The sequence below is a fragment of the Panthera onca genome, chromosome D2 (assembly GCF_046562875.1).
Source record: "Panthera onca isolate mPanOnc1 chromosome D2, mPanOnc1 haplotype 2, whole genome shotgun sequence".
In the NCBI taxonomy this organism is placed as follows: Eukaryota; Metazoa; Chordata; class Mammalia; order Carnivora; family Felidae; genus Panthera; species Panthera onca.
The window spans coordinates 42,857,966-42,882,477 of NC_138349.1; the positions used below are offsets into that span (position 1 = coordinate 42,857,966).

General features: G+C 55.7%; 1 protein-coding gene across 10 annotated transcripts in view; it reads right to left on the minus strand.

The window, feature by feature from the left end:
- The window catches only part of LDB3 (LIM domain binding 3), a 63,840-nt gene that overhangs the window by 33,330 nt on the left and 5,998 nt on the right, over nt 1-24,512 (minus strand). For 3 of the 10 annotated variants that reach the window (XM_060642281.3, XM_060642278.3, XM_060642283.3), the window contains exons 2-7: nt 19,088-19,239; nt 18,490-18,565; nt 12,640-12,662; nt 11,365-11,568; nt 6,167-6,336; nt 5,635-5,671 (exon numbers count right to left, since the gene is read on the minus strand). In XM_060642281.3, coding sequence (XP_060498264.1) covers nt 5,635-5,671; nt 6,167-6,336; nt 11,365-11,568; nt 12,640-12,662; nt 18,490-18,565; nt 19,088-19,239 — 662 coding nt within the window. Of the gene's footprint in view, nt 1-5,634; nt 5,672-6,166; nt 6,337-9,068; nt 9,084-11,364; nt 11,569-12,639; nt 12,663-16,693; nt 17,062-18,489; nt 18,566-19,087; nt 19,240-24,512 lie in introns of all 10 variants that reach the window. The other 7 variants (XM_060642279.3, XM_060642276.3, XM_060642282.3 and 4 more) reach the window with 3 other exon arrangements.

A 24,512-nucleotide genomic window follows, 5' to 3' on the forward strand; every position in this document is an offset into this window, starting at 1 on the left:
AGAAAGAGGAATGCCTGTTCCCATGATGAGGTTTGGTGAGCAGACCGTTCACCTCCCTATGCTTCCCTGGCCTTTACCAAGCCTTCTCTGTCCCCAGAGAGAAGCCTTCAGATACACCAATTGCCCCCATCTGCCCAGGCCTGAGCACGGCCAGGCAGGAACATGTGTGCACACACATACTCACGAGACCACTGGCACACAGACAGAGGACCAGGACTTGCCAACACTTCCCATCAATAGAGCCTCTGGGGCCCACCCCACAGTCTGCTAAGTCGAGGGCATAGGACGAAACGGGCAAAGAGCAGCCAGAAACATAGGAATGGAGGAGAGGGCGTGCCTGGGCCAGGCCAGTGCCACAGATGCCAGAATCCTACATCTTCCAGGCCGGAGGGGCAGCTAACATCCTCCAGACCAGAGGTGCAAATTGGTGGCTCAGGGGCCGCATCTAGCCACAAACGCAGTGTTTAGCCCAGATAGTATTTAAAACTCCTTTTAAAAATTAATTGCTACATCCAGACCATGGAATACCACTCAGTAATAAAAAGAAATGAATGAACTATGGTACACGTGACAGCTTGGATGAATCCCCAGGGAACTGGCCTGACTGAAGAAAGCCAATCCCACAAGGTCACAGGCTGTACAATTCCATATATATAACATTCTTGAAATGATAAAACTATAGAAATGGAGGACAGATAACAGATTAGTGGTTGCCACAGGTTAAGGAGAGGGTGCCCACGGTAGGGAGGTGGGTGTCGCTGTAAATGGGCAACAGGGGGAGATCCTTGGGGCGATGGAAATAGTCTGTGTTTGGCTATACCAGTGTCAACAGCCTGGTTGTGATATTTTACTATAGTTTTGCAAAATGTTACCATTGGGGGATAAAGGGAACGTAGGATCTCTCTATATCATTTCTCACAACTACGTGCCCAAATCTGCAATTATCTAAAAATAAGTAGCTCAAGAAGTGAATTGCCAGCATATAAAAGCCAGGAAGACCCGGTTTAGGTCTCTAAAAACAGAGATGGGGCAATGCTGGTCTTACGTTTCCCCAGTAGCTCTGCATCCCCACATACACACCTTGCCCCCTTCCCACGTCTACATTACGAGGTAGACTCCCTCGCTACACCTCAAGTCCTGATATTGTGTCTCTGTAGAAGATTCTGTTAGACAAAACGGGCCCACTGCCAACATAGTTGAAAACCACTGTTCGGGACCAAACTTTCCTGATACCAAAGAAGAAACCAAGGCCCACAGACATCATGCGAATGGCCTCAAACCGCACAGAAACTCAGCCGCAGAACTATGATCCACCTGCCGGGCATCTCCTGCTGCCTGCCTCTCTGAGGCTGGGGAGGGAGGGAGGGAAGGAAGAGAGCAGAAGCGGGGGCCCTGCCGATAGCACTACGCGTGGCAACAATCCACCATCCCATAGAGACCACCCAGGACACGGGTGTGACCAGTTTGCCCAGCCAGGCCCACAGCCTTTGTCATCAGTGCTCAGTGACGGGCTCAGAGACAGTCCTGGAGAGTCAGTGGACCCTAGTGAGCCTGCTCTGCTTGCAGCTGTTTGTAAATTCACAGCCTGCCAAAGAGAGGAGCAGGGAGAGGAAGGAAGAGATGGGGCAGAGAGAGAAGGGAGCTGGCAGAAGAGAATGGACGAGAAGAACTGGGACACCCCACAAGGGCTTCTCAGGGACACCCCAGGGGGGTCCTGGGTTCTCCAGGTGTGGTTTTCAAACTTGCTAGACAGGACACCCGGAATGAAAAATCCACAAAACTCAGGTAACTTTTGTTATCCTCACGAAGGTTCCATTGGAGGGAGGGCTCTGGGCTGTGCTGGCACCGGGAGACTCAGCCACAGGAGCTGGAACTGAGCTGGCTGTGCACAGGGAGGAAAGAGGACACTGAGGTGCCCAGGGAGGCCACAGGGACTACAGGGAGGAGCCAGTGAGCAGTGAGTCCCTGAGCTCTGTAGGAAGTAGGGGAGGGAGAAGAAAATGAACCACAGAAGGGTACACGATGGAGAAGGGACTTGGGAAATTTTTACGCTGTTGGTGGAGGAGTGTGCAAGACAACCCTCGCCTTCAGCTCCTCTGTGAACTTGTCTCTCAGATCAACTGTGTTCCTTGACATCTGGGGTCTCAGAGAGGCACAGAGTTCTTTGCACAGGTGAACAGTGGGTAAATGCAGAAACTGCTCTTACAGGCAGTTGAGCACAAGGTGGGGGCCAGAGGATGTCTGGGTTTCACACCGGATTCCTCTGGGATGGTTACACCCAAGCAGCGGGAACCCCATGCCTCAAAGATTCAAGCTCTGCTTAGGACAAAGTGAGGCTTGCCCCCACTCCCATCCTCGTCAGGGCTGCCCAACGTGGAGCCGAACATCCGACCCCTGGAGTGCCTTCTCCAAGTCAGGGGGAAGCTTCTGTGACCTCTCTCAGATTAGAGGCTCGGCTTTTGGATGGAGGCACTGTTCGCGCTACTTCAGATGGAGGCCAGGAACCACAGTATTACCTGCACCCGTGCAGGAGCCGGCAGGGGGCTGCAGTCTAAGCCTGCCTGAAGAGTTTGCTGACATGCTGGGGTCTTTCCTGAGAGGGAAGCCAAGTCCACAGCAGGTGCCTGGGCTATTTAGGGACCTGGCCTGCCTCACCTGTAAGGATAGGGTCCTTGGAGATTAGGCTCTGCCTTGGGCTGGCCAGCACATGGGCACTGGAACCTCAGAGAGAAGCTACCTGCTACCAGGTACTGGAGACACCCTGAGTGTCAGGAGCCAGGACCCCAAGAAGAGGGCAGGGCTCTGAGCTGCTCTGGGACTCTACAGGGTTCAGGGTTGGGGGCGGGGAGGCCTGGGAGGTGGAGCAGAGACAGGTGAGGGGAGAGTTTGCAGGGTCCTCGGACACACAGACTGCCACCTGCCCCCGAGGCCACCAGTGCCGCCACCTGGTACAGAGCACCTGACACCATGGCATTCCCGCCTATCTCCCCACCACACGGCGACAGGAAGAAGAAAGCACCTTTGCACACGTACAAGCCTATAGAGGCTATCTGTCACCTTGGACAGGTTGCCAGGCCCCAGGGTTGGCAAACTCAGGTTCTGTGGGAGTCAGCTACATGGCAGCGGTGTGCAGTGAAGCCCACCCTGGGGAGGCAGCCTTCCTAAGAGACCCTAAGATTCCTTCCTGTCAGTGCTGCTAAATTGGGAGAAAGAGGAGGCCAGCTGCCCTCAGCCAACAAGATGGGTCAGCAGGGTCTCGGAGTGCAGCTTCCGACTTGGCAGTGGGGAAGGCTGGGATTGGGGCTTAGCCCCCTGGGGAGCAAGGACCCTGACCAGCTTGGACCCAGGGTGAGAACAAGCATGATCCCTTCTTCTCAGTGGGCCACTTGGGCAGCCCGGGGCCCGTGCTGTGACCAGTGGCCCCAGTCACTACTTCAGACTTTAATCACAAGCAGAATTGAACCACTGTGCCCACTACAAGTCTCACTCTCAGGTCCTCAGGCTGCTTGGAATTCAAATGAAAATGTCCACCCCCTCCTACGGCCGTGGGGGGAATGGGCTTTTGGGGGAAGGCTTTGAGGACAACTTTCCAGAAATTACAGTCAGGAAAAGGGAGAGGAGAAGAAGGCTTATGCCTTTCCAGTCCTGGGTTGTTGGGTGTCCCCAAAGCCTTCACCGCAGGGCCAGAGATCCCAGGGCAGAGGGCTGACAGCGATTCAGCCTGTGGGAGGAAGGGGAGCTGCTTTGAGCTGGGGGGTAGAATTGGGAGGGGTAGAATTGAGGGAGAAAGCAGGATGGAGCCTCTTGTTAGGCCCTCTTTCCAGATTTCCCTACAGAAACACCTGCAGTAGCTGAGGGAGAGGCTCTAAAACCTGCAGCAGAGTTCTCAAGACCCCAAGGTCCTATGCCTTCTGCTGGGGGCTGAGCCATGCTCCTGTGGGGTTAGGCCGTGGGGGGAAAGACGAGCCTGCCCTCATATCCACAGGACTGGGCAGAACAGTACCGAGGAGATGCTTCTAAAAGGAGGGAATGGCCCATGAGGACTGGAGACTGCCTTTAATACTGTCTTTTGTGTTCTCACTCAATAACTTTGCAGAGCCTGAAAATACTCCAGGGGAAACACAAAAGACAGAAGTTCCACCTTCTAAATGGTGTCTGGTTAATGAGGTGTGAGCTCAGAGTGGTTGGTCACCAGAAGTGCTCCAGAGGAGACAGTCAGGGCCTGAAAGGCAGGGCTCTGTCTCATGGGAAGGAGAGAAAACACCCTGCTGGCTTCCTGATGGAAGGAACCTAGGGATGCTTAAGCTGTTTGCTGGGGGTGAGGGGTGGGGGGCTGTAAGACCCCTCTATCAGTGAGCTGCATTGCTCCCTGGGTGTATATGGGTGGCTTCAAGGAGGAAGGTGGAAAAAACAGAAACAGCACGCGGGAGCCACAGAGCACAGGAGCAGGACCGCTGAGGGCTCAGTCACACTTAAAATAGCTAGATACTAACTTTTGAGCTAAATCACACACCATCTCAGTTCAGGCTCTGTGTAGACACGTTGCAGGCATTGGAGGGTTAAGAACCGTTACTGGAACTGCATGCCATCATTAGCAGGCCTGGGGGACCACACTTTAGGCTGGGGTGCCCCAGCCAAAAAGTGGAAGCAGCTTAGATTGGCAAAAACATAGGTTCAAAAATGAAATCTACATCAACTCTGAGCTGACCCCAGAGCTCCACTCTCCACACGATCCTGTGATCACTACATGCTGATTAGCAAGTATAGAAAGCTTGGCCCCAGGTAAAAGAGCACCTCTGAGCCCCAGTCCCGTGCGGAGAGGCCGCCCATGGACGCACTGGCCCAAAGCAGACTCTCCCAAGAAGAGCATGCACAACATTTGCCGCCGGAAGTGGAAACACAATCCTCAGGGGCTCCATGCCTCACCATGGAAGGCCCCAGCAGGTTCCAGTGGGTTCCAGGGCAGCGTGCCCCCCTCATGCCCAGGCTCATGAGCACCTGGCAGGATGCAGGTGGTAGGTTAGCAGTTGTGGTCCCAGGCCTGCCACTGGTGGGAGACCAGACCCTGAGCCGCTTCGCCTTGCAGAAGCCTCTTCTCACGCCCAGGCTTGTCCTTCCTAGCAGAGCTATTGTGCTTTGAGCGATTTATGGAACTACTACATTAGCATAGGTCTGGACAGGTGGATCCCGAGGTCAGATGCCCATGCCCAGCACAGCCCTCCCCGTGCCTGCTTTCCAGTGCCTAGCCTCCAGACTCACAGGGGACAGACCCTGAGATGAGTGGGGAAGGCAAGGCAGCCGGCCCGGTGCCCTCACAGGGAGAGATGCCCTCATTCTCAACAGCCCAGCAAAGGCCAAAGCAGCCCTGCCTCTGCCCAGGGACAGAGCCAGGAGAGCCCAGAATCCTTACTCCTGCAGCCTGGGCCCAGGGGTTAGAGACAGCTCCAGGCACCTACCTCAGTGACCTGGGACGAAGGCCCCAAGCCAGCATCTGCTGGGGCCCTTTAGGGGCCAGGAGCTTCCAAATACATGAACTTGAGAGGTTCCTTCCATGATTCATGTGACCTAGGGGCTGCCTGGGGAGGGATTGGGTTAGGAGGGACAAGGCCACTGAGCCTGAGTCCAGGCACTTACCTTGACCTTCGCAAAGCTTCTTCGTCAGGATCTTGCACTGTGGGTAGAAAATTGCTGATCAGGAGGAATCATAGGAAACATAGGAAGAAAACCCTCCAGAGCTATGGACATTAAGTCCCCTCCAATAACAGAACAATTTACTGCCCCCAGCCTGAAAATGGTGGCAGGGAAATGCTGTGTGCTGGGCAGAGGGCAGGGGGAGAAGGGGGACACAGAGGAAAGGGTACAGTTGGGAGGGAGACCTCTGAGGTCCTCTTATCCCAGATCTGGGCCATCATTTTGCCCACAAGCCACCTGGCACACGTATGGCCTAATGTTGGAGTCAGGGAGCTGGGCAGAAGGCCGGTGTCACTCGGTAACCTGCCCCGAGGGGCCCAGAGGGGATCAGCACATCGCTAGCTCTCTGTGGAAAGCAGCTCATCTTCAAGGGTCAGGGGGCTTGACTCCCTGGCTTCTGTGGGCCTTAGGACTGTGGGACAGGTCCCTCAGGGCCCCTCAGCATCTCTCGTGCTCCACCCCCGGCCTCACTTACTGTATTCCGTCCCAGTCATCTGGGCCAGGATGCGGAAGGAGCGAGACTGCAGGTTGGAGGAGCGGCGGGCCCACTCATCAGCCTCATCTTCTGGCTTGTTCTGGTTCTTAATCACTGCCTGGTACACGGGAGAGGCGCTGTCCACCGTAAGGTCTTTAATAGGAAGGCTCCTGCAAGGCAGAAAGAGGCCATGAGTGAGGGCTAGGCTGGAACCCTGCTCCTGTCTTCCCACTACCCCCATGGCTCATCTGCTTGCACCCCCACACCCAGCACACCGGTTGGTGGCCCCTACTTGCCTCAACCCCCCTCCCCCATGCCCTTTACCCACTGTCATCTGAAAGCCTGAGACAAGGGCTTGGCCTGGGTCCTCAGTGCTCAGGGTGGCCAAAGCGAGACGGTGATTCCTCTGAGATCCCTCTTGGCAAACCTCTGCCCCACCCCGGGCTAACCCCAGGCACAGGCCTGAAGACCCATCCACATCCCAGGCCCCACCCTCTTGGGATCTCCTTTAAGGAAAGAGGAGGCAGAATAGGTCTTTTGAAATAATTTCAACCTCCCTGAACAGCTCCTGAGTTTGGGGCAGGGTGACAACAGACCATTCGGGGGACTCAGGTTTCTTCAGGGTCAGTTCCTTGTCCTCCTTGTACCTTTGGACCCCAACAGCGAGCCCCCAATGCCAAGCCTGCCCTAAAAGTGGACTGGGGACTTCTGCTCAGCAAAAACGGGCGGGCTTGGTGGAGAGGTGGTGTGAGAAATAAGGCAACCAGGCTTGTGTGGTCTGGAACTGCCCGCAGACGGGGGAGGCAGTGTGGTTCTGGCCTGGGGTCCTGGGGGAAGATCTAAAGGAAGGATCACTCTTCCTCTGCTCCAGGGCAGTGCAGCCTTTGGAGGGGAACCTGGTGACCTTCCTTCAGACTCCCAGTGTCTTGCACACAGCAGGTGCTCAAAACTTACTTAAATGAATGAATCCTACAGCAGAGCCACAAGGGACCACAGAATCTCTTGGGTCCAGTGCCTCCTAGCCTTAACCAGACTGCAAGGCAGGTTGTGGGGTACCCACTCACCCTGGCCGGCAAGAGCTGGAGGGTTCTGGACCCTCCAACCTACCCTCCGAGGGAGGGTCCAACATGCCCTCCCAGGAATCAGGGTGGACTTGGGACGAGTTCTCAGCCAGCACAGCCTGGCTCTCTACCCTATGGACCAGTGGCCCAGCACTCTCCTCTTACAGATGCTGAGACTGAGGTCCAGAGCGGCTGACCAGCTAGCTCCAGGTGTAGGGGCCTTGCTGAGTCAGAACTCAAGCTTCCTGGGTCCCCACCCACTGTCCTTTCCATCAAACTGCAGTGATGTAGGCTCAGAAAGGCCGCTTCTGCCCACTTCCCTTGTGCACCCCAGATGCTCCATGCCTGGAAACATGGCCCAGCTCAGACACTTACTCTGTCCACTGCCTCTGCCTGCCTTCCAGAGGGCCAGCTGGCTAGGAGAGGGACCTCTCCAGTGCCCATGTCTTCTAGCCTCTCTGCAAGGAGCTAAATGCAAGCATTGGCCTGCTTTCCTAGGCTTGGTCCCCAGTGTCTGGCTCAGAGAATGCTCTGAGAGCAGAGAGGAGGAAGGTGATGAAAGGTGGCCAAGACTGGGGCAGAGCCCCCACCCCAACTGTCCTGAAGGCTCTGCCTTGCCCTGGAGAGCTACAGGTACTGGCAGCCTGGGATCAGATGGGGAAGACCAGTGGATCCCTCTGGGGTCCAGCAGGGAGGATCCTGGAGCTTCCCACAGAGCAGAGAAGAGAGTGGGGTCTCACTGGGAGAAGCCATTTCTGGCATAAGGAGGAGTCCCAAGGGCTCCCAAAGCAGAGGCAGGATCTGCTACCTCTGGGTGAGAGGTGTAGTAGGAACGCACAACCAGGACTCCTTGGTCTGCCGGAAGGGAAGGAGGAAGTGTGGATTGTGCCATGGGAGAGAGAAAGTATAGACCCAAGCCCAGGTCCTGCCCTTGAGCCTCGCTACACAGCTTTGTGGTCCAGAAAGCAGACGGAAGGTGTTTGCTGCCATTTCTCCAGAACATGCCCTGGAGGCGCTCCCCTGTTCCTTCCACAGCTCCAGGGGTTTGAGAAAGCTCCCAGTAGTGAGTCCTCTGGGACTCACATTATTGGCACCATTTCCCACAATGCTGTGCAAAGACCAGGGACTTGTGTTGCTGCCACGACAGATACTGGGGGTCAGATGAAGGAATTCTCATTCCTTTTGAGACTCTGGGCCTAAGGGAGAATATGTATAGGCCCTACAGTCCTGGGACCCTGGGTCTGGGGTTACTCTGGAGCCACCCCCAGTATGGTCTTCTTGCCACCAAAAACATTCCACGGCTACCACAACATTCAGGTCACCTCTGGACACTTAATTCCACTGTATGCTGCTCCCCGAAACTGGCTCATCTTTCACCTCCCACGGGTGGTACTGGCAGGTGCTGGCTCCTCCAGACCCACCTCCCATGAGGGTCCTAGGAAATGGCTTCCAAGGGCCCTCTCATTGCCCTCTTCCCTGAATAATGGTCCAGTGTGCATTCAGACATTCAGGTCTATGCTGTCCCAGTGCAGACAGGAAAGTCTACCGGGAGCCCCCGCAAAGCACAGCACAGAGATACGCTTCCAGCCTTGTGTGCAAGGGACGCGGTGTGATGTCATCACTCTGATTTCTGTCCACAGTGACATTAGTTGAGGCCAAGCCCCAAAGCACTTGCCTGCATAGGCTGCTGAGCATGTCGTTTGGCTGTGAGGTGTGTGTGAGGAAGAACATGGACAGAACCACTGTCCTCAGGCATATCCCACCAAACCCACACACCATCCCTCAACCAGACAGACGACGATGACGACGACGACGGAACAGACACTGTGGGGTCTACTTACGCCAGCGGCGATGCCCTGCCAAGCAGAAGAAAGCCCAGCAGTGAGTGTGTGTCCATCAGGGGATGGCAGAGGGGCGGCGCACACGCAAGGGAGCAGGGTTAGGGTCAGAAATGAGTTACGGGAGTGGGGCAGATAAAGGAGGAAGAGAAAGAGACAAAAAGAAAACTGTCAGTGAGGAAGGAATCGTGGGCATTAACAGCAGAAACGGAGCACCTTATGGCACAGAGGGCTAGCTCTTACCCACCGGTACCATGGTAGCATCAGCCCGGCAGGACCAAGTTAGAAGGAAGGGGAAAGCATGTTGCTTCCCAGGCACACAAGGGAAGGGAAAGGGAGGGAGGGGAGGGGAGAGGAGGAAGGTAGGGGAGGTACTCTGAGAAGCCTGGATTAGATCAATGGTGCATCACGTTAAAATAAATCATGGGTGCCCTAGTGGTAAAACCAAATGAGAGCAGTCTTTTTCCCAAGGTGCAGAAAATATAAACTTAGCGAAGAGTGGTTCTTCCATTATTTTCCACCGAACTTCCCTTTGGTGACGTTTGCGACGTTACCGCTTTTAAGAGCACAGCAAGGACACATATGGCAAACAAATGTTAACAGGAAATCCCTGTTAACTTTTTGGCTTAGTTGAGCAGCCTTGTTTTCCTGGGTACATATGAGCTAATGGTTGTGTTTTTAAAACTTGCGTGGTCATAGTTTCTGCTTTGAATGGTGGGATTAAATAAATCAGCACTGTCCAGAGTTGTGCAAAAGAGCGATAGCTCTGAGCCTGGCTGGTTTCAGACTCATGGCTCCAGGGCAAGGAACCTCTGCCCCCTGGTGGTGGCCCAAAGGAAGCACTGTGTCCCTCTGGGGGGTCCCCAGACCCCCACACAACACTCCATCCTTTTGGCCCCTGGACCCTGCCCTTATAATGTGTACATAGGTCATGGCCGCAAGGGCTGGATTCTGCCAAGGTCAAACACTATAGGAGTTATCTGGGACTTTCAAACCACTTTATCCCTCTGACAACATCTGTTTTTCCTAGCTTCAGAAAAAAAGTACAACCGTCGTTTTAAGATTTCTTGCCTTGAGGTCTGTGAGTTCGAGCCCCACGTCGGGCCCTGTGCTGACAGCTCAGAGCCTGGAGCCTGCTTCAGATTCTGTGTCTCCCTCTCTCTCTCTGCCCCTCTCCTGCTCGTACTCTGTCTCTCTCACTCTCAAAAATAAATAAATGTTTATTTTTTAATTAAAATTTTTAATTAAAAAAAAAGATTAAAAATTTTTAATTAAAAAAAGAAAAGATTTCTTGCCTTGAGTTGGTTGAGATCCTGACTTGGGGATAAGATGTTGCCCAAAGAGATCATCAGTCAATTCTGAAAGTCAACAGCAATGATATTCTCAAATAGAAAACAGTGTGCATGTGTGTGTGTGTGTGAGAGAGAGAGAGACAGACAGACAGGGAGCAGATAAAGAGAGAGAGAGAAACAGAGACAGAGAGGAAGGCAGAGATAAAGAGATAGAGACACACACAGAGAAAAAGACAGATACAGGGAGAGAAAGACACTAAAAGAGACAGAGAAAGAAAGAGACTTTCTTATTAATGTTTGCACTATTAGCAGTTTTTTCCACAAATGATTTTCAGCCAACTCTTTCCCTATTCAACACTCAAGTTCCTCAACCATTGCTAACAGGCAAATTCCAGGAAACAAGGATGTCCTAAATCCCATTGCCCTGAGACTGGGCTTCCCTGGAACAAACGGGAGGGCCTGGGTGCTTCCCAGGCTCTGCAGTGGGGCTGACTGCCAACAGCACCTTGGATGGTTGGTCCAGAGGCCCCTTCCCAAACAAGAAACCTGGTCACATATTTGCATTGCTCTCATCATTGGAAGAACGCAGCAACTTCCCCCAAAGAATGGCTTAGTTTGTGAGAAGACTGGTTTATCCAGAATGTGGCCCAGGATTCCAGAAGTCTCTTTCTAAACTGACCCCCTTGTGGAGCCTGGGAAAATGCAGAGGCTTTGAAAAGCACTCGGAGCAACCACCATATTCTTCAATCCTCCACCCTTCTAAAGCTGACTGTGAGACTGATTCTGAAGAGAGAACACCGTGTTCTGGAAGGGCCCTGGCAAAGGCTGGCTCCCTTCGAACAGCTGTGCCCTGAGAGGCCCAAGGCGAGGGAGGAAAGCTGGTCCCGATGCCTAAAGTCTCTGATGGCGCCCGGCAGCCTGGTACCTTGGCCTCCACTAGTGAGGAGGCCCAGCCAGTGGTGTAGGCGGTGAACGATGAGCAACTGTGGAGGAGGGGAGGCGCTTACCCACTGAAGTCACTGCCCTGGGCCTGGGCCTGTCCAGCAATGGCGTCCATGATGGCATCCTGGGAGTACATGCTGATGGGTGTGTTGTACTGCGCATGGATGATGGTGGCCTTGCCGCCCAGCCCCTTCACCTCGATGGGCTTGTGGGTGGACAGGGCAGAGTCCTTCAAGGCACTGGGGTTGAACCGTTCCTGGTAGTCGGCGCTGGGGGAGGGCAGCAGGGGGAGCAGAGGAAGAAGAGGAAGGGAGGTAGAAGGAGAAAAGGGCAACAGGTGGTGTTACACAGGAGTCAAGGTGAGGGCTGGTGGTGGAGAGACCTCCCAAGGCCTGATCCCAGGTAAGTTACCCAAGCCCCCTGAACTGCGGACAGCTGGGTCTGGTAGGGAAAATCCTCAGGACCCTCCCCAAAGCCCTTTGCAGAAGGTTTTCCTTGCCCATTTTGGCTTTCCCAGGTCCTGGGAGGTCTCGGCTCAGCCTGAGCCACTTCTCAGGGTCAGCAGGGGGCGCCAGGCATTGAAAGCTCTCTCACCACATCAGCAAGGAAGCAGAGACAAAAGGGGTCGGGGGTAGGCGACAGGAGCTGGGCCACGCGTGAAAGGCAGCGGCAGCCCAAGCAGGGTCCAGAATGCCCCAAAGGCGAAAAGCAGCCCCACTGGGCACCCATGGGGATTCTGAGTAAGGTTCCTCCATGAAGGGGTTCGTCCTGCTGGCTACCCTCTGGGTTGCCCAGGGCTCTGCTCCTCCAGATGCTTCAGTGCAAGTGCTTCTTCCTTGGAACAGGACTCAGTCTGTTCAGTCCCCCTCTAGTCCAACTAGCTGTGTGGCCGCCAGTCTCTGCCAATCGAGGCTTTTCCCTCCAACAGATGAATGCACTCCTGGGGCAAAGAAGGTCAGGCGCAGCCCTTCTGCGAGTCCCGTCAGGACAGAACTGTCTTCAGGTTCACGTGGAACCCAGCATCAGCTCGGCACACGCTCCACCCCCCGCCCCCCGCCCCCCTGAGCCGGCCTGCTGGTCTTAAGCAGCTGCAGCAGGAAATGGGGAACGGAAAGGGCACATCAGACAGAGCCCTAGCACCCCTCCCCGAGGCCTCCACTCCACACTTGCAGCTCCACACGCATGCAGGCTCGCTCAGGGACGCGAATGCACCCCCACTCACACATGCACACGCATGTACCCATGCCGACACAGGCGCACGCTGTCCAGGCTAACTGACACGCGGACGCATGCGAGGACAGGCACACAAGCGCACGCGCATGCTTTCCTTTGATACTAACTTGGCTGGAGAGTTGACTACCACCTGGGGAGGAGAGAAAGAGCAAAGAAGACAGGGCTATCAGCATGAGGTCCTGCCAGGGGCTCTGAGCGCGGGGACCATCCTCAGACCGGCCATCGTGGGGGCCGCGCCAGCCCTGACTGGCATTGGGTGAGGAGAGTGCCAAGGAGAGGTGGCAGAGCTCAGAGTCAGGGTCATGGCCTGTGAGTCTGGGTCAGAGGTGCTGATGGCAGTGTTTCCCCCTCAGCAGGTTCACAGCACCTGAAGCTCCGCCAGGGATAAGAGTTTTCTAGTCCATCTTCGTGGATGCTTGCGTACCATGTATGTGACTCCGCCACATACAGCCCGGCTGGAGAGCCCAAGAGAGGAAGATGGAGAGGGAGACAGGACCAGCTGTGACTGCTCCAGGCAGAGTCAAGGCCGGACGTGCCTCCCGGCCAGACAGCAGCTCTGGACTTGCCCTTGATTAATGGGGACCAGCTCTGGGAGTTCTGTTCCCTGAGCAGGACTGGCAGTATGGGGGGGTTATCCACAACCCCCCTGCCCTGGGATGTACTCTCCCTCCCAGAGGAGGGGCAGGCAGTCCTGGCCCCTAAAGGCCCTGTGCAAGGTCACCGAGGCAGGATGGAGGAACGCGAAGGCTCAGGAGAAGTACGGGTCCAAGGCTAATTACAGGTAGGGCCCCAGCCAAGGCAGCTTGGACACAAGATGAACCCCACCCTCACTTTTGTCTAGAGCGAGCCTCCTGGAGCATCATCTCCTTGGGGCAGGCGTTGCCTGCATTAGGTTTCCTTAAATGCAAATTCCTTGCAGGGCCGACCCTGACAGCACCAATGGCCCCGTCAGAAGAGGGGAAAGAGTGCAGAGAGGGGTGTACCTGCCCCCAAACACTGCCGCCATCCCAGATCTGACCACTCCGGGCTCTGGCTGCCAGAACCTGGGCCCCAACTTGCCTGACCCCAGTCATTCCTTGGCCACCACTCAGGGGAGCCAGGCCAAAGCCAGAGGGCCTCTAGCCCCAGGCCCTACACTGTCTCAGAAATGATAAAATTCCCTCTGTCCTCTAGCTTCAAATAGCAGCGAGAGGAGCTATATTAGGAAAGGTCTTCTATCCCTTCTCCATTTCTGGCCAGTGCCGACAGCAGCAGGGTCAGCTCTTGCCCTGGCCAGCCCAGTGCCCCCTGCAGAGGGCAGTGTTGGCCTGGAGGCACAGGGTGGGGGCGGGGGGCAGCACGTGTCAATTAGTCTGGGTGTGCTGCCTCTGCCCTTCCCTGTCCCGGCAACTGGTAGCTGGCACCTTCTTTGGCATTGACTCCCACCCCCTGCTTCGCTTCCTCCTGAAGATTTGGGGGCTGAGAGGCCTGCAGCAGACAGCTCAGAGAGGAGCCAGCACCCAGGTCTTGGGGAGAATAAATCAAAGATGTAAGACCTGCCCAGGGGCCCTTGCATTTAGTGACTTGTGGGATACTGCCCTTCAGGGCCAGCTCACAGAGGATGAGAAGGCGGGCGGGGTGGGGGGGGGGTGGCGCTGCAGGGATGCTCCAGCCCAGCCTTTGTTCTCTCCACTCCTGCCAAGAGGATTCAAGCTGCCAAGAAATCACATCGCAAGCTGCCCAGAGAGGAGGGGAAGGAGCTTCCTTTTGGAGCCAGGCAGGACAGAGTTCAAATCCTGACCCTGCATCTTCTTAGCACTGTGACTCTGCACTGTTCCCCACCCGCCTCAGCCTCAGTGTCCTCATTCGCAAAATCGAGATGGTGGTGCCCACTGTATGGGCGAGCTGTGCGGATTAAACAGAATCCTGAGTGTAAAGCCCTCAGCATGGGTTTGGGGTGCAACGGATGGATGTGAGGATTAGCATTTGCCAACCCTGTCACTTTCGAGCACTCAGACACTCAGCAAAGGTGGTGGCTTCAGCCCATCAGAGGCTGGCTTGGCTAGCCCAGGTCATAGGCTCCACCCTTCCAGCCAGCACTGCCCAGAGACCACGGCGTCAGCCTCTACTGTGGATGAAACACTGCACTCCTTCCCCTAGTCTGTCTACCTTGGAGAAACTGTTGACCTGCTATTCAAGTAACAATTTAACCCTTGTCAGGTTCTACACCAACAGGAAAGCACCACTGGAGCCATGGGAAGCAGGGGTGGGACTGGCCTTTGACTTTCCTGGGCAGCTAGTTAGGTCCCTACCACCAGGAGTCATGCTGACCTGGGTACCAGCCCCATCTGCCACTCATGAGCTGTGTGTGACCTTGAGCAGATTACCCACTCTGGCCTTCTATTTTCCAGCTATAAAATGGGGAGGGGTGCCTGGGTGGCTCAGTCAGTTAAGCGTCTGACTTTGGCTCAGGTCATGATCTCATGGTTCGTGAGTTTGAGCCCCGCGTAGGGCTCTGTGCTGACAGCTCAGAGCCTGGAGCCCGTTTCAGATTCTGTGTCTCGCTCTCTCTCTGCCCCTCCCTTGCTCATGCTCTGTCTCTCTCTGCCTCAAAAATAAATAAAACATTAAAAAAAATTTTAAATGGGGAAAGTGATACCCAACTCTGAATTTGCTGAGAGAGTGTGTTACATAAAGCACAAGACTGCCTTAGGGCTCCAAGTCCAGACTGAGGGCTCAGTAAGGGGAGACATTACTGTCACTGATGGTGGCCCTCATGAAGGTCTCAATCTGTCAGAGGCTGACTTCCCTGCCAGGAGCCAATCCTAGAGAGGACCAGAGAAAGCTACCAGAAGGACGCCATTTCTACTCTGCCATTCCTTGAGTTTTCTGGCAGAAGCCCCTTGCTGGAAAAAGCCCAGGGGTTTATGACTTTGCCAGTTTGGTCCAAGGAAGCCTGGATCCAGGTGCCCGGCCTGTGAAACATCCAAGGCCAGCTTCACTCAGGATCCCAGGAAGAGCTGAAGGGTATGGGGAAACTGGGAAATGGAGAGGAGCAGTGAACTGGTGGGGCACAGGTACCTTCTGTAGCAAGAGCAGTGGGAGGGCATGGGCGTGGGTCAGACTGACTCGGGTTCTAATTCTGACTCACAAGGGCAACAGCTGTGTGACTTCAGGTAGCACACGGCAAGTGTTCCAGAACAGAGCTCAGTGCTGCGCATGTGGGGTCTCTTTCCATCCTCTCAGTAACCCTGAGACATGGACAGGCTCATGTCCCTGTACAGAGGAGGAGCCCTGAACCCCTAAGCACTGGGCCCTATCGCCTTGCCTCAGCCTGCTCTGCCTCTAGAGCAGGAGAAGACAATTATACCGAACGCACGGGCAAAGTTAGAATGAGATATAACAAACATGAAGGGCTTAGAAGCTAGGACGTGCTCAGCTTGGGGGCTCCCTCCCCTCGGCCTCTCCGTGATGCCCACCCGGACTGTAGGTTCTTTTAGCTGCTACACTTGCAGAGTCCATCGGCTAGAGCTCGGTGGGTGGAAAGTAGGCTACTATTCTCCTGCACAGCCCCTTTCTCCTCCCGGTCCTGCTTCCTTGCCTTGTTCTATCGAGCGTCAGTCTTACAAGCCCCTGACACTCACTCCATCGCTGAATCTTCTGCACCCAGCTCAAGTGCTCCCTTCTCCAGGCAGCCTGCCCAGACCACTCCCAGCCTTAAGGAACTTGCCTTCCCACCTCTCTAGTTCTTCCCTGCTCCTGCCTCAGGGCTCCTAGAGGCCACCAGCCTGAGGCTTGCTCCGGAGTTCCTAGAGGGAGCAGGCTTCATCCCATCCTGGGAAACCAGCTGGTGTGAACGTTTTGAGAGTCAGTGTCTCACATTCGGGCTTTGCTCAGCCACTTAGAAGCTGGACAGCTGGACTTTGACTTAACCTTCTCTGAGCCTCAGTTCCCCCCTCTGCAGGAGCCAACACGTCACGCCAGGCTGTGTAAAGCAATGACACATCCAGCTCATGGCAAATATACCAACAGCATCATTACTTGTATCGCTCTCAGCTTGTGCCGCCTCATGAGCCGATTGAGGCCAGCTCCTCGCTCTGACCGCCCGGCCAGGCCTCTGTGAGCACTGAGGACCCCGGTGGCCCCAGACCACCAGCGGAGAGCTGCGCACCCATTACCTACCCTCCTGGGAGTCCAGCACCTGAGGCCTTCCCTCGGAGGCTCATCTGATACATCTGAGCCATCTCCCTCAGGGTCTCTGCCGAGTACAGGCCAATGGGGTTGTTATACTGCCTTGGCTGGCTCGAGCCCTGTGGGACTTTCGGGCTGAGTGAGTCCAGGGCTCCCTCCAGGCTGGCCTTGGCCCGTGGGCTGCCCCATGGAGGGCCGGGGTCAGAGGCCTCTGTGTGTGAGGAGAAGACGGAGGTCTGGGAGAAGGAGGAGCTAAAGGTCTGCCTGAGCTCCGGGGTGCCTGTGGTGCCCGGGCTGGCCCTCGCCTCAGGGTTGGGGCTGAGCGCTGCCAGGCTGCCGTTCGTGTCCCGAGCAGGGTCCTGGCACAGGGCAGCACCATGCAGGGGAGAGAGAAGAGAGCAGTTAGAGGCCACACGTGTCCCAGTACGTCTGCATGGACCTGAAACAGAGGTGTTAGTGCGAGCGCCCAGCAGCCTACCACCCCGCAGCCTGCAGCCCGCTGCACAGAGCTCAAGAGGGGCCGCCCAGACTCCTGAAACGGAAGCGTTTGGCTGAGGGGAGGGAGGGGAGGGAGGGAGGGAGGCATACAGTCCCTGGCCCTGAGGCTAACACCCACTTGGACAAAGTGCAAGCCCCACACAGAAGGCCAGGCCAAGCCAGCCTGCTTACAGGGCTGGAGGAAAGGGGGGGTGGGTCTCTGCTGGTTGGGGCAACTCCCTCCATCCTCTGTCTGCTCCCTGTTCGCCTGAGTGGAAGAATCTGGTGGTGCTTCCTGGCCTCCTGGTGGCGGTGGGCAGAGCCTGGCCTGCTCCATTGACCCCATGTTGAAATGCCCCCACATGGCCAGTGAGAGGGCCCCCAGGGCTGGCGGTGGACAGGCAGGGTGGAGGTGCAGGAGGGTATCCGGGGGCTGACATTTGGTTCCCACAGGCCACCTCTGCCACTTTTCCCAAGCAGCCCTCTGCTCACTTCCCCAATCTGTCACCCACCCCAAACTCTGGGTTAGCCTCTTCCTGTCCTCTCCCCCAACCCTGCCTATTGCCCACTCTGCCCCACTGGACAGACAGGGGTCAGTCTGAGGTCATTCAGGGATGGGTGGGGAGTGGGTCCCTGCAGGACGGGTGAGGCGGGCCTCTCGTGCTCTGGGCCAAGTCGCTTGGGCCCAAGGGGTTTATCTGCTTACAGGGAGCTGGGAAGGGGTGGCAGGCACGGTGGTGAGGTGTGCCCACCTTGTACCCGCTGTTTGGCTACCACTAGCACTTCTGAGTGGGCTAATGGGGCGTGTAGTCAGGAGGGCAAATGGAAACCAGAAACAGAGATCCTATGTCAGAGGAGAAGCTCTGAGGGGCAGCAGGTCCCTTCAAGCCTGGAGTGGCTGACTCAGACTGGGGCCTCTAGCATCATGCCCCAGTCATCCCCCCTCCCAGCACCCTCAGGAGAATGAGGGTCCAAGCCTCCCGGACACTTGTCCCCACCTAGTTGGGAGGATGATCCCTCTCCTGCGAACACCACTTCCTAAGCTGGTTTCCCACAGGCCCAGCCACGAGATCCCAGGGTGTTGGCTAGCAGCCCCACACTCGGTAGCTTGGTATTTCATGGGGGCTCGGATGCCTCTCCCTGGAGGCCTGCCCCGCCTCCCTCAGGGTCAGCCATGGCAGGGGCATGGGTAGGGCAGGGCTGATCCTACCACCTTGCCCCTGTGGGGCAAGGGTCAGGCAGGCAGATCAGGGGCTCCACCACGGGACCACAGCGGAGAGTGGAGCCTGCCGCTGCCAGTCAGCACCTACCTTCTGGTGGGGGATCACCGGCAGAGGGGACTGGACCGGGGGTGCTGTTGTGGAGATGGGGACGGGGCGCTTCGACCTGGAAAAACCAGAAAGGGCACCAAGTGAAGACAATTGCTGCTAGGACCAGAACCAGGAGCTCCTGCCAGGGCAGAGTTGGTGACAGGAGAGGTCAGAGAGCCTGAGGACACGCCATGAACCGGGTGACCCCAGAAAGGCACTGAGCCCAACCGGGTTGGAGAAATCATGGCCCTTAAGCACTTTGCACCCATGAGCCTCTGTTAGGTCCTTGGGAGGCCGTCTGGGGTGAAGAGAAGGCAGGGAAGACCCTGACTTTCAGGCCTGACTGCCCAAATGCTGGCAGCAGTGTGACCACCCCCACCGCACCCTCAAACCTCATCTGTGAAGTGAGGCACAGGTGTGGCAGGTGTTTGATGGTGGCTCGGGCCTGTCCTTCTGGTCCAGAGGCTGTCCTTACTTTCCTGTGCAGTCCTGTAGCACAGGTTGGGCCCATGTGACTGCTGTCAGACAGCCCTTCTCTCGAGCCCCTGATGCCCACACCCCAGGCTCCACCCCCTGGCTCTGGAGAGCTCCCACCTACTTCTGCAGCGTGAGACTCAGGTTGTAGCTGGCAGACTTGATCTTGTTCTGGGCTTCCAGGTGGGTCATGGTGTCTGTGTTGATGCCGTCAATGGCCACCACGAGGTCACCCTGGCTGAGCTGGGACTGGGCGGCCTTGCTGCCCGGTGTGATCTGAGAGAATTGACAGATGGGGGATAAACATACGAAGGGTGGGCCTGAGGATGGGCCAGTCCTCGGGGAAGAGTCGCCTGGGATCATGCAGTAGAGGCCCGCCATTTCCTCTTTCACTCACTGCGACCAGTACCCACTGCTCACCAAGCCTGATTCCTCTTCCTGGCACACGGCCACCTCATTTCCTAGTGCTCTGTGTCTGAATGCAACCATGATACTAGCTCGGGCTAGGGGAATGTGGGTGGAAGCAACGTATGACACTTCTAGGCCTGCCCCCAGCAACCATGCTTCCCATCCTGCACTCTCTCTGCTTGTCAATTGATTGGATGCAGAGGACCCAGAAGAGGACAGCTGAGCCACCAACAGAGGGACCTGAATCCTAGAGTCAGTGCTGGGAGGAGACATCGTTAAGAAATACTGCATCGGATGTTGCATGAGTGAGAAATAAGCTTCTGCTATTCTAAGCCATTGAGATTTGGGGGCTGTTTGTTACACCAGTTAGCCTACTATAACATCTGTATCCTCAAAACCCATGGAGCACTTTGCAGGCTCCAGGAGAGAGGGTATATGTAAGAGCTAAGATTGAGCATCACCACAGAGACTCTGCCAGGTGAGTAGGCAAGACAAATGCACCCTCACAAAAGCATCCCGGGGCAAGTGCCTAGTGCTACCGTGGCAGGAAGGCAGAGAGCTGGGAAAGTCATCAGCTCAGCCTGGGGAAGCAAGATCAGTTGGGACATGGGGCAGGGTCCAGTGCACTGTGGTTGGCTTCACACTTCCAGAAAGGTGGGGGGTGGGGAGTGCAGGTATGGGGCCCACATTCCAAATCCTGCACACTCATGACATCACAGAATGTTAGAGTCTGGGGGACCCTACCCCACATGGCATGATCATACAGAATGTGATAGCTGCTACACACCAAGAATACCCAATCTGATGTCAGGAAGGCCACACTCTCAGTGTGGGACATCCTGTGGGATGTCACGATGGCTCAGACTATACTCCCAAAGACATCGTGCACAAAGCCAAATTCTGCCTGCCTGGCCCTCAGTACTAGCACGCTGAATTTGGTCGTGGTCTCCCCTGCAGTGATGTCACTGGAAATGCAAATTCTGGAGGGCCTAGGTGTATAACTTGATGGCTGGCCCCTAGGGACATTACATGGAATGTGATCAAGCTCCACTTCTAAAGCTGTCTCATAGAATGTCATGGAGACTGGCTTTACCCCAACTACCCTCCCCCCATGACACCACATGAAATACCATGCAAGCCCTACCCTCTACTGATAACACAAAGAATGACTTTATGACTTGATCCCCATGACATCATGTGGAGGCCCCCCCCCCAATGACATCATGTGGAATGCCATAAAGGCCTCGCCCCCAGTGACATCATAGGAAAGAGGAGCCTCTGGGAGCCACCCCCCACCAAGTTGTAACTAGAGGATATCCCTTGGCTTTTCTTCCACAACATGCCCACCAGCCAGCTTTCTTTCCTGGCTTCTCTGGGCACACCCCAGTTACTTCCGTGTCTACACCCCAGGGACAAGGCTGGCTTCTAATGCTGGCAGAAGCTACTTTCTGGCCCCGGCCTGGGGGACCATCCTAGAAGGAGTCCAGAAAGGACCTAGGGAAACTCCCACACCCTGGGTGCCAGGTCTGGGTGGGCCTCTGGCCAGGCCCTGGGCTCCCAGAGATGGAGGGAAGCCTCCTACCAGGCCCTTCACAAGGAACTTTTATCCAAACCAGGGCCACCTGCAGTCACCAGTCTCCAGCCCATTCCCAAGTGGGCTCTACAGGGCAGGCCAGGAAGCGCGTGTGCTAACCTGGTGATAGCAGGGAGAGCAGGTGAGCCCCCACTGTGGACCCACTCTTTCAGCCCCAGGGATTGTACTACTTTCTTAAACACTGACCACCCTATGCCCAGAGTAGCCTCCCCTCACCCCCAAATCTGCCGAGATGAGGCAAGGATAGTAGAGAAACAACCCATAGACTGCCAGGAAGCCACGTTGTCTGGTTTGCAAAGTCCAGCCTGCCTTCCTGGCTCCCACTGGGGTATCTTGGAACCACTTGGGCTTTCTGAAAATACACATCCCATATCCCAAAATTCATGGCTGCAGGGAGCCTCTACTGATGACAGGAATATGTTGTTGCCTTTGATTTGGGTTGAACAAAGGGTAAAAAACAACAGAGCAAAAGAAAACACTTTCTAGGCTAAGAGGGGACTCCTGAGAGCAAGCTGAGTTGCCCAGCTGGGCCCATCTGCAGAAAATCACCTTTATGTACACCTTCGGGCTTCACGTTCAGGTCAATGCTATCCCAGACACTTTTTTTTATAGACATCTGAAGAGTTCTACAGTGAGCACCCACGTAGCCACCACTGAGGTTCTACCTTAGCATTTGTTCAAGTTGCTGTGTCACATGTCAGTCCCCCTGACAATCCATCAGTCCATCTTAGCTGGGAAGCATTTCAGAGAAAATAGCAGTTACCAGTGTGTCTCCATTCAGGGTGAATTGTGCAATGCCTCTGTTGTCCTAGTGGACTGCCCACAGGGATCCCCCACAGCAGGACACCTCCACACCAGGGCTCCCCTACAGTAGAACACCCCACACCAGAGCTCCCCTACAGCAAGACACGCCCACACCAGGGCTCCCCCAGATGCTTCTCACCATCTACAGAGAAGGGGGCCATTACTCTGCAGCAAGGAACTCCCAGGTCGGGCCACTACAGACCCTGAGACAGAAGGGCAAGCCTCATGCCTGTAGAGATGATTCCTGCCAGGGAAGACCGGAGCTGTGTCCAGAAGCTCATGGAAGCAGGTGTGAGCAAGGACACCAGAATGACATCCAAGAGCTGCTGGGGCCAGATCGGCCAGGACAAGCCGTAGGACTATCTGGAATGCCCTCCCTTCAGAGTTGCCCTCAGGACATCTGTCACCCTCGGGCGTGGGGTAACACCATACCTTCCTACCGCCATCCTCTTGCCTGGTCCTGCCTGACTCCCCTTCGTCCTCAGGTATAGACTGAGGTGATTCTTGTTCCCTGGGAAATGTTCAGTCTCCCCAGGGCCTGGTCAGTAGCCAAACTTCCTGAGGGGAGCGCCGAGCTGGCTCCTGTCTGCCCTGGCGCCTCTCTTCCTGCACCTGTGTCTGCTCATCAGGGCTCAGCTGGCCTGGCTTTTGGCTGCCCTGAGCAGGGCCCATGACCCCTGGGGTTGATGGGGTGGAGGGTGCTGTAATTCTCTGCTAGGTGGGCGATCTTCTGGCTCTGCCTGGGTCTCCTGAGAAGAGGCAGGGACCCTAAGGAAGTCACCCCTGCTCTGCCCAAGGGCCATCAGATCCCCACGCCCTTCTCAGGAGCAGCTTGCCCTGCAAAAGGGTGGGGCCACCCTGGGACCCTCGCCTGGAGTCCAGGGCTCATGAAGCCTGCAGTCCAGGCACGGTGTGCCCCGTGTAGCTCTTGTCTGACTCTGCCCCTCTCTCTTCGATCCTTGTCCTACAAAGGACCCAAAGCCACTACATCCTCGGAGGATTTTTTTTTTCTTTGAAGTCTTTCTATCCTCTTTTGAGCATTTGAAAAACTCTTCATAACCACTGTTTCATCCCCATTCCACTTTTTCAGTCATCCCCAATCACCAGCTACCTCTCAAGTAAGGGCCCAGCTGTGGGCCGAGCTCCAGGAGCACCGGCCTGTCTCAAAAGCTCCTTAGGACAGGCTTTAGATGGTTGGGGGCCAAAATTGCCCCCAGGCTCACCTCACGGGAGCCCTTCCTCTTTGTTGGGCTGTGGTTTAGGGCACCTGACAGGGGACACAGGGCTAGCTGGTGCCAGGGAGCAACTGTGGCCTCTGCAACTGTGGGTGCCTTGAGGAGAGGCAGTAAAGCAGAGAGCACAGACTGGTCTGAGCCAGACCTCAGGGTACGGAGCAGCCTCCACACCCTCTGTGTAAAGACACAAATAATGCCTTTCGCCCAGGATTTCTGTGAGGATTACATTTTTAAATAGGTTATTCTGTAGGGGCACCTGGGTGGCTCAGTTGGTTAGGCATCCAACTTTGGCTTAGGTCATGACCTCATAGCTCATGAGTTCGAGCCCTGCGTTGGGCTCTGTGCTGACAGCTCAGAACCTGGGGCCTGCTTCAGATTCTGTGTCTCCCTCTCTCTCTGCCCCTCCCCCCTGCTCATGTTCTGACTCTGTCTCAAAAATAAATAAACATTAAAAAAAATTAAGCAGGTTATCCTGTAAGGAGGTGCAGAGCTAAGAAAGTTTCAGGGAAGCTCCCAATGGAGGGGGTACAGGGGCTGGCCCCTAACCCCTATCCCCCAAGGGTGCCAGAGGGGTGGAGGCTGGGAAGTTGCCTCCTTGGTCCCCACAGGGAAATAAGATCTGGGGCTGGCAGAGAGTGGCGTGTAAGGGGCCAGCCCCAACTGACCAGTCCTGAGCCAGCCTGCTGTCCCTAGAGGGGCCTGAGCATCAGCTGGAAGAGTGGAAGTTCTGTCCACAGTCCCAGGGAAGCAAGGCGCTGGCCAGGGCTCAGGCACATACATGTAAGGTTTTAATTTCCCTAGCTCCCTGGCAGCAGAGGGGTAGCTGGGCTCTGCAGAAGTGCTCAGCCATCACTCTCAGTGCTCAAAACCAGACAGGCGCCTGCCTTCTTTCCCTCTAGATACGTACGCTTGCCCCCCGACCAGCCCCTGCCAGTGTAGGTGTGGCAGGGGCTGGAGGGGAGGGTAAGGGTATGTAGTAGATGCTGTGTACTGTGCAACTTCCAGCATCTCCTCCCAACCGACCCAGGCTGACCACCCCAGGAGATTTCCCATGGAGCTCGAAGTGCATTTACCATTATGTGATCAAATTACTGTCACGCCATGCTCTGCTCCCTTCCCATCTGGCCTCCCCTGGGGCATCTCTCCATCCTTCATCCCCTAGCTGGAAGCTTCTGTCTCCCCATGACCCCGCTCCCCAACTACACCCTGGCTGATAGACAAGCCAGAGTCTTGTCTATGCTCAAAAAGCCTCTCCTTGCCCAGAGAAGATTTGTAGGGCAGTGAAAATATTTTCTATGATACTACATGGTGGATCCATGTCATTATACCTTGGTCCAAACCCATAGAATGCACAACACCAAGAGTGAACCCAGATGTAGACTACGGACTCCGGGTGATAATGATGTGCCAATATAGGTTTATCGTGTGTAACAAATGTGTCACACAGATGGGGGATATTGATAACAGGGGGAGGCTATGCATGTGTGGGGCTGGGGGTATGTGGGAAT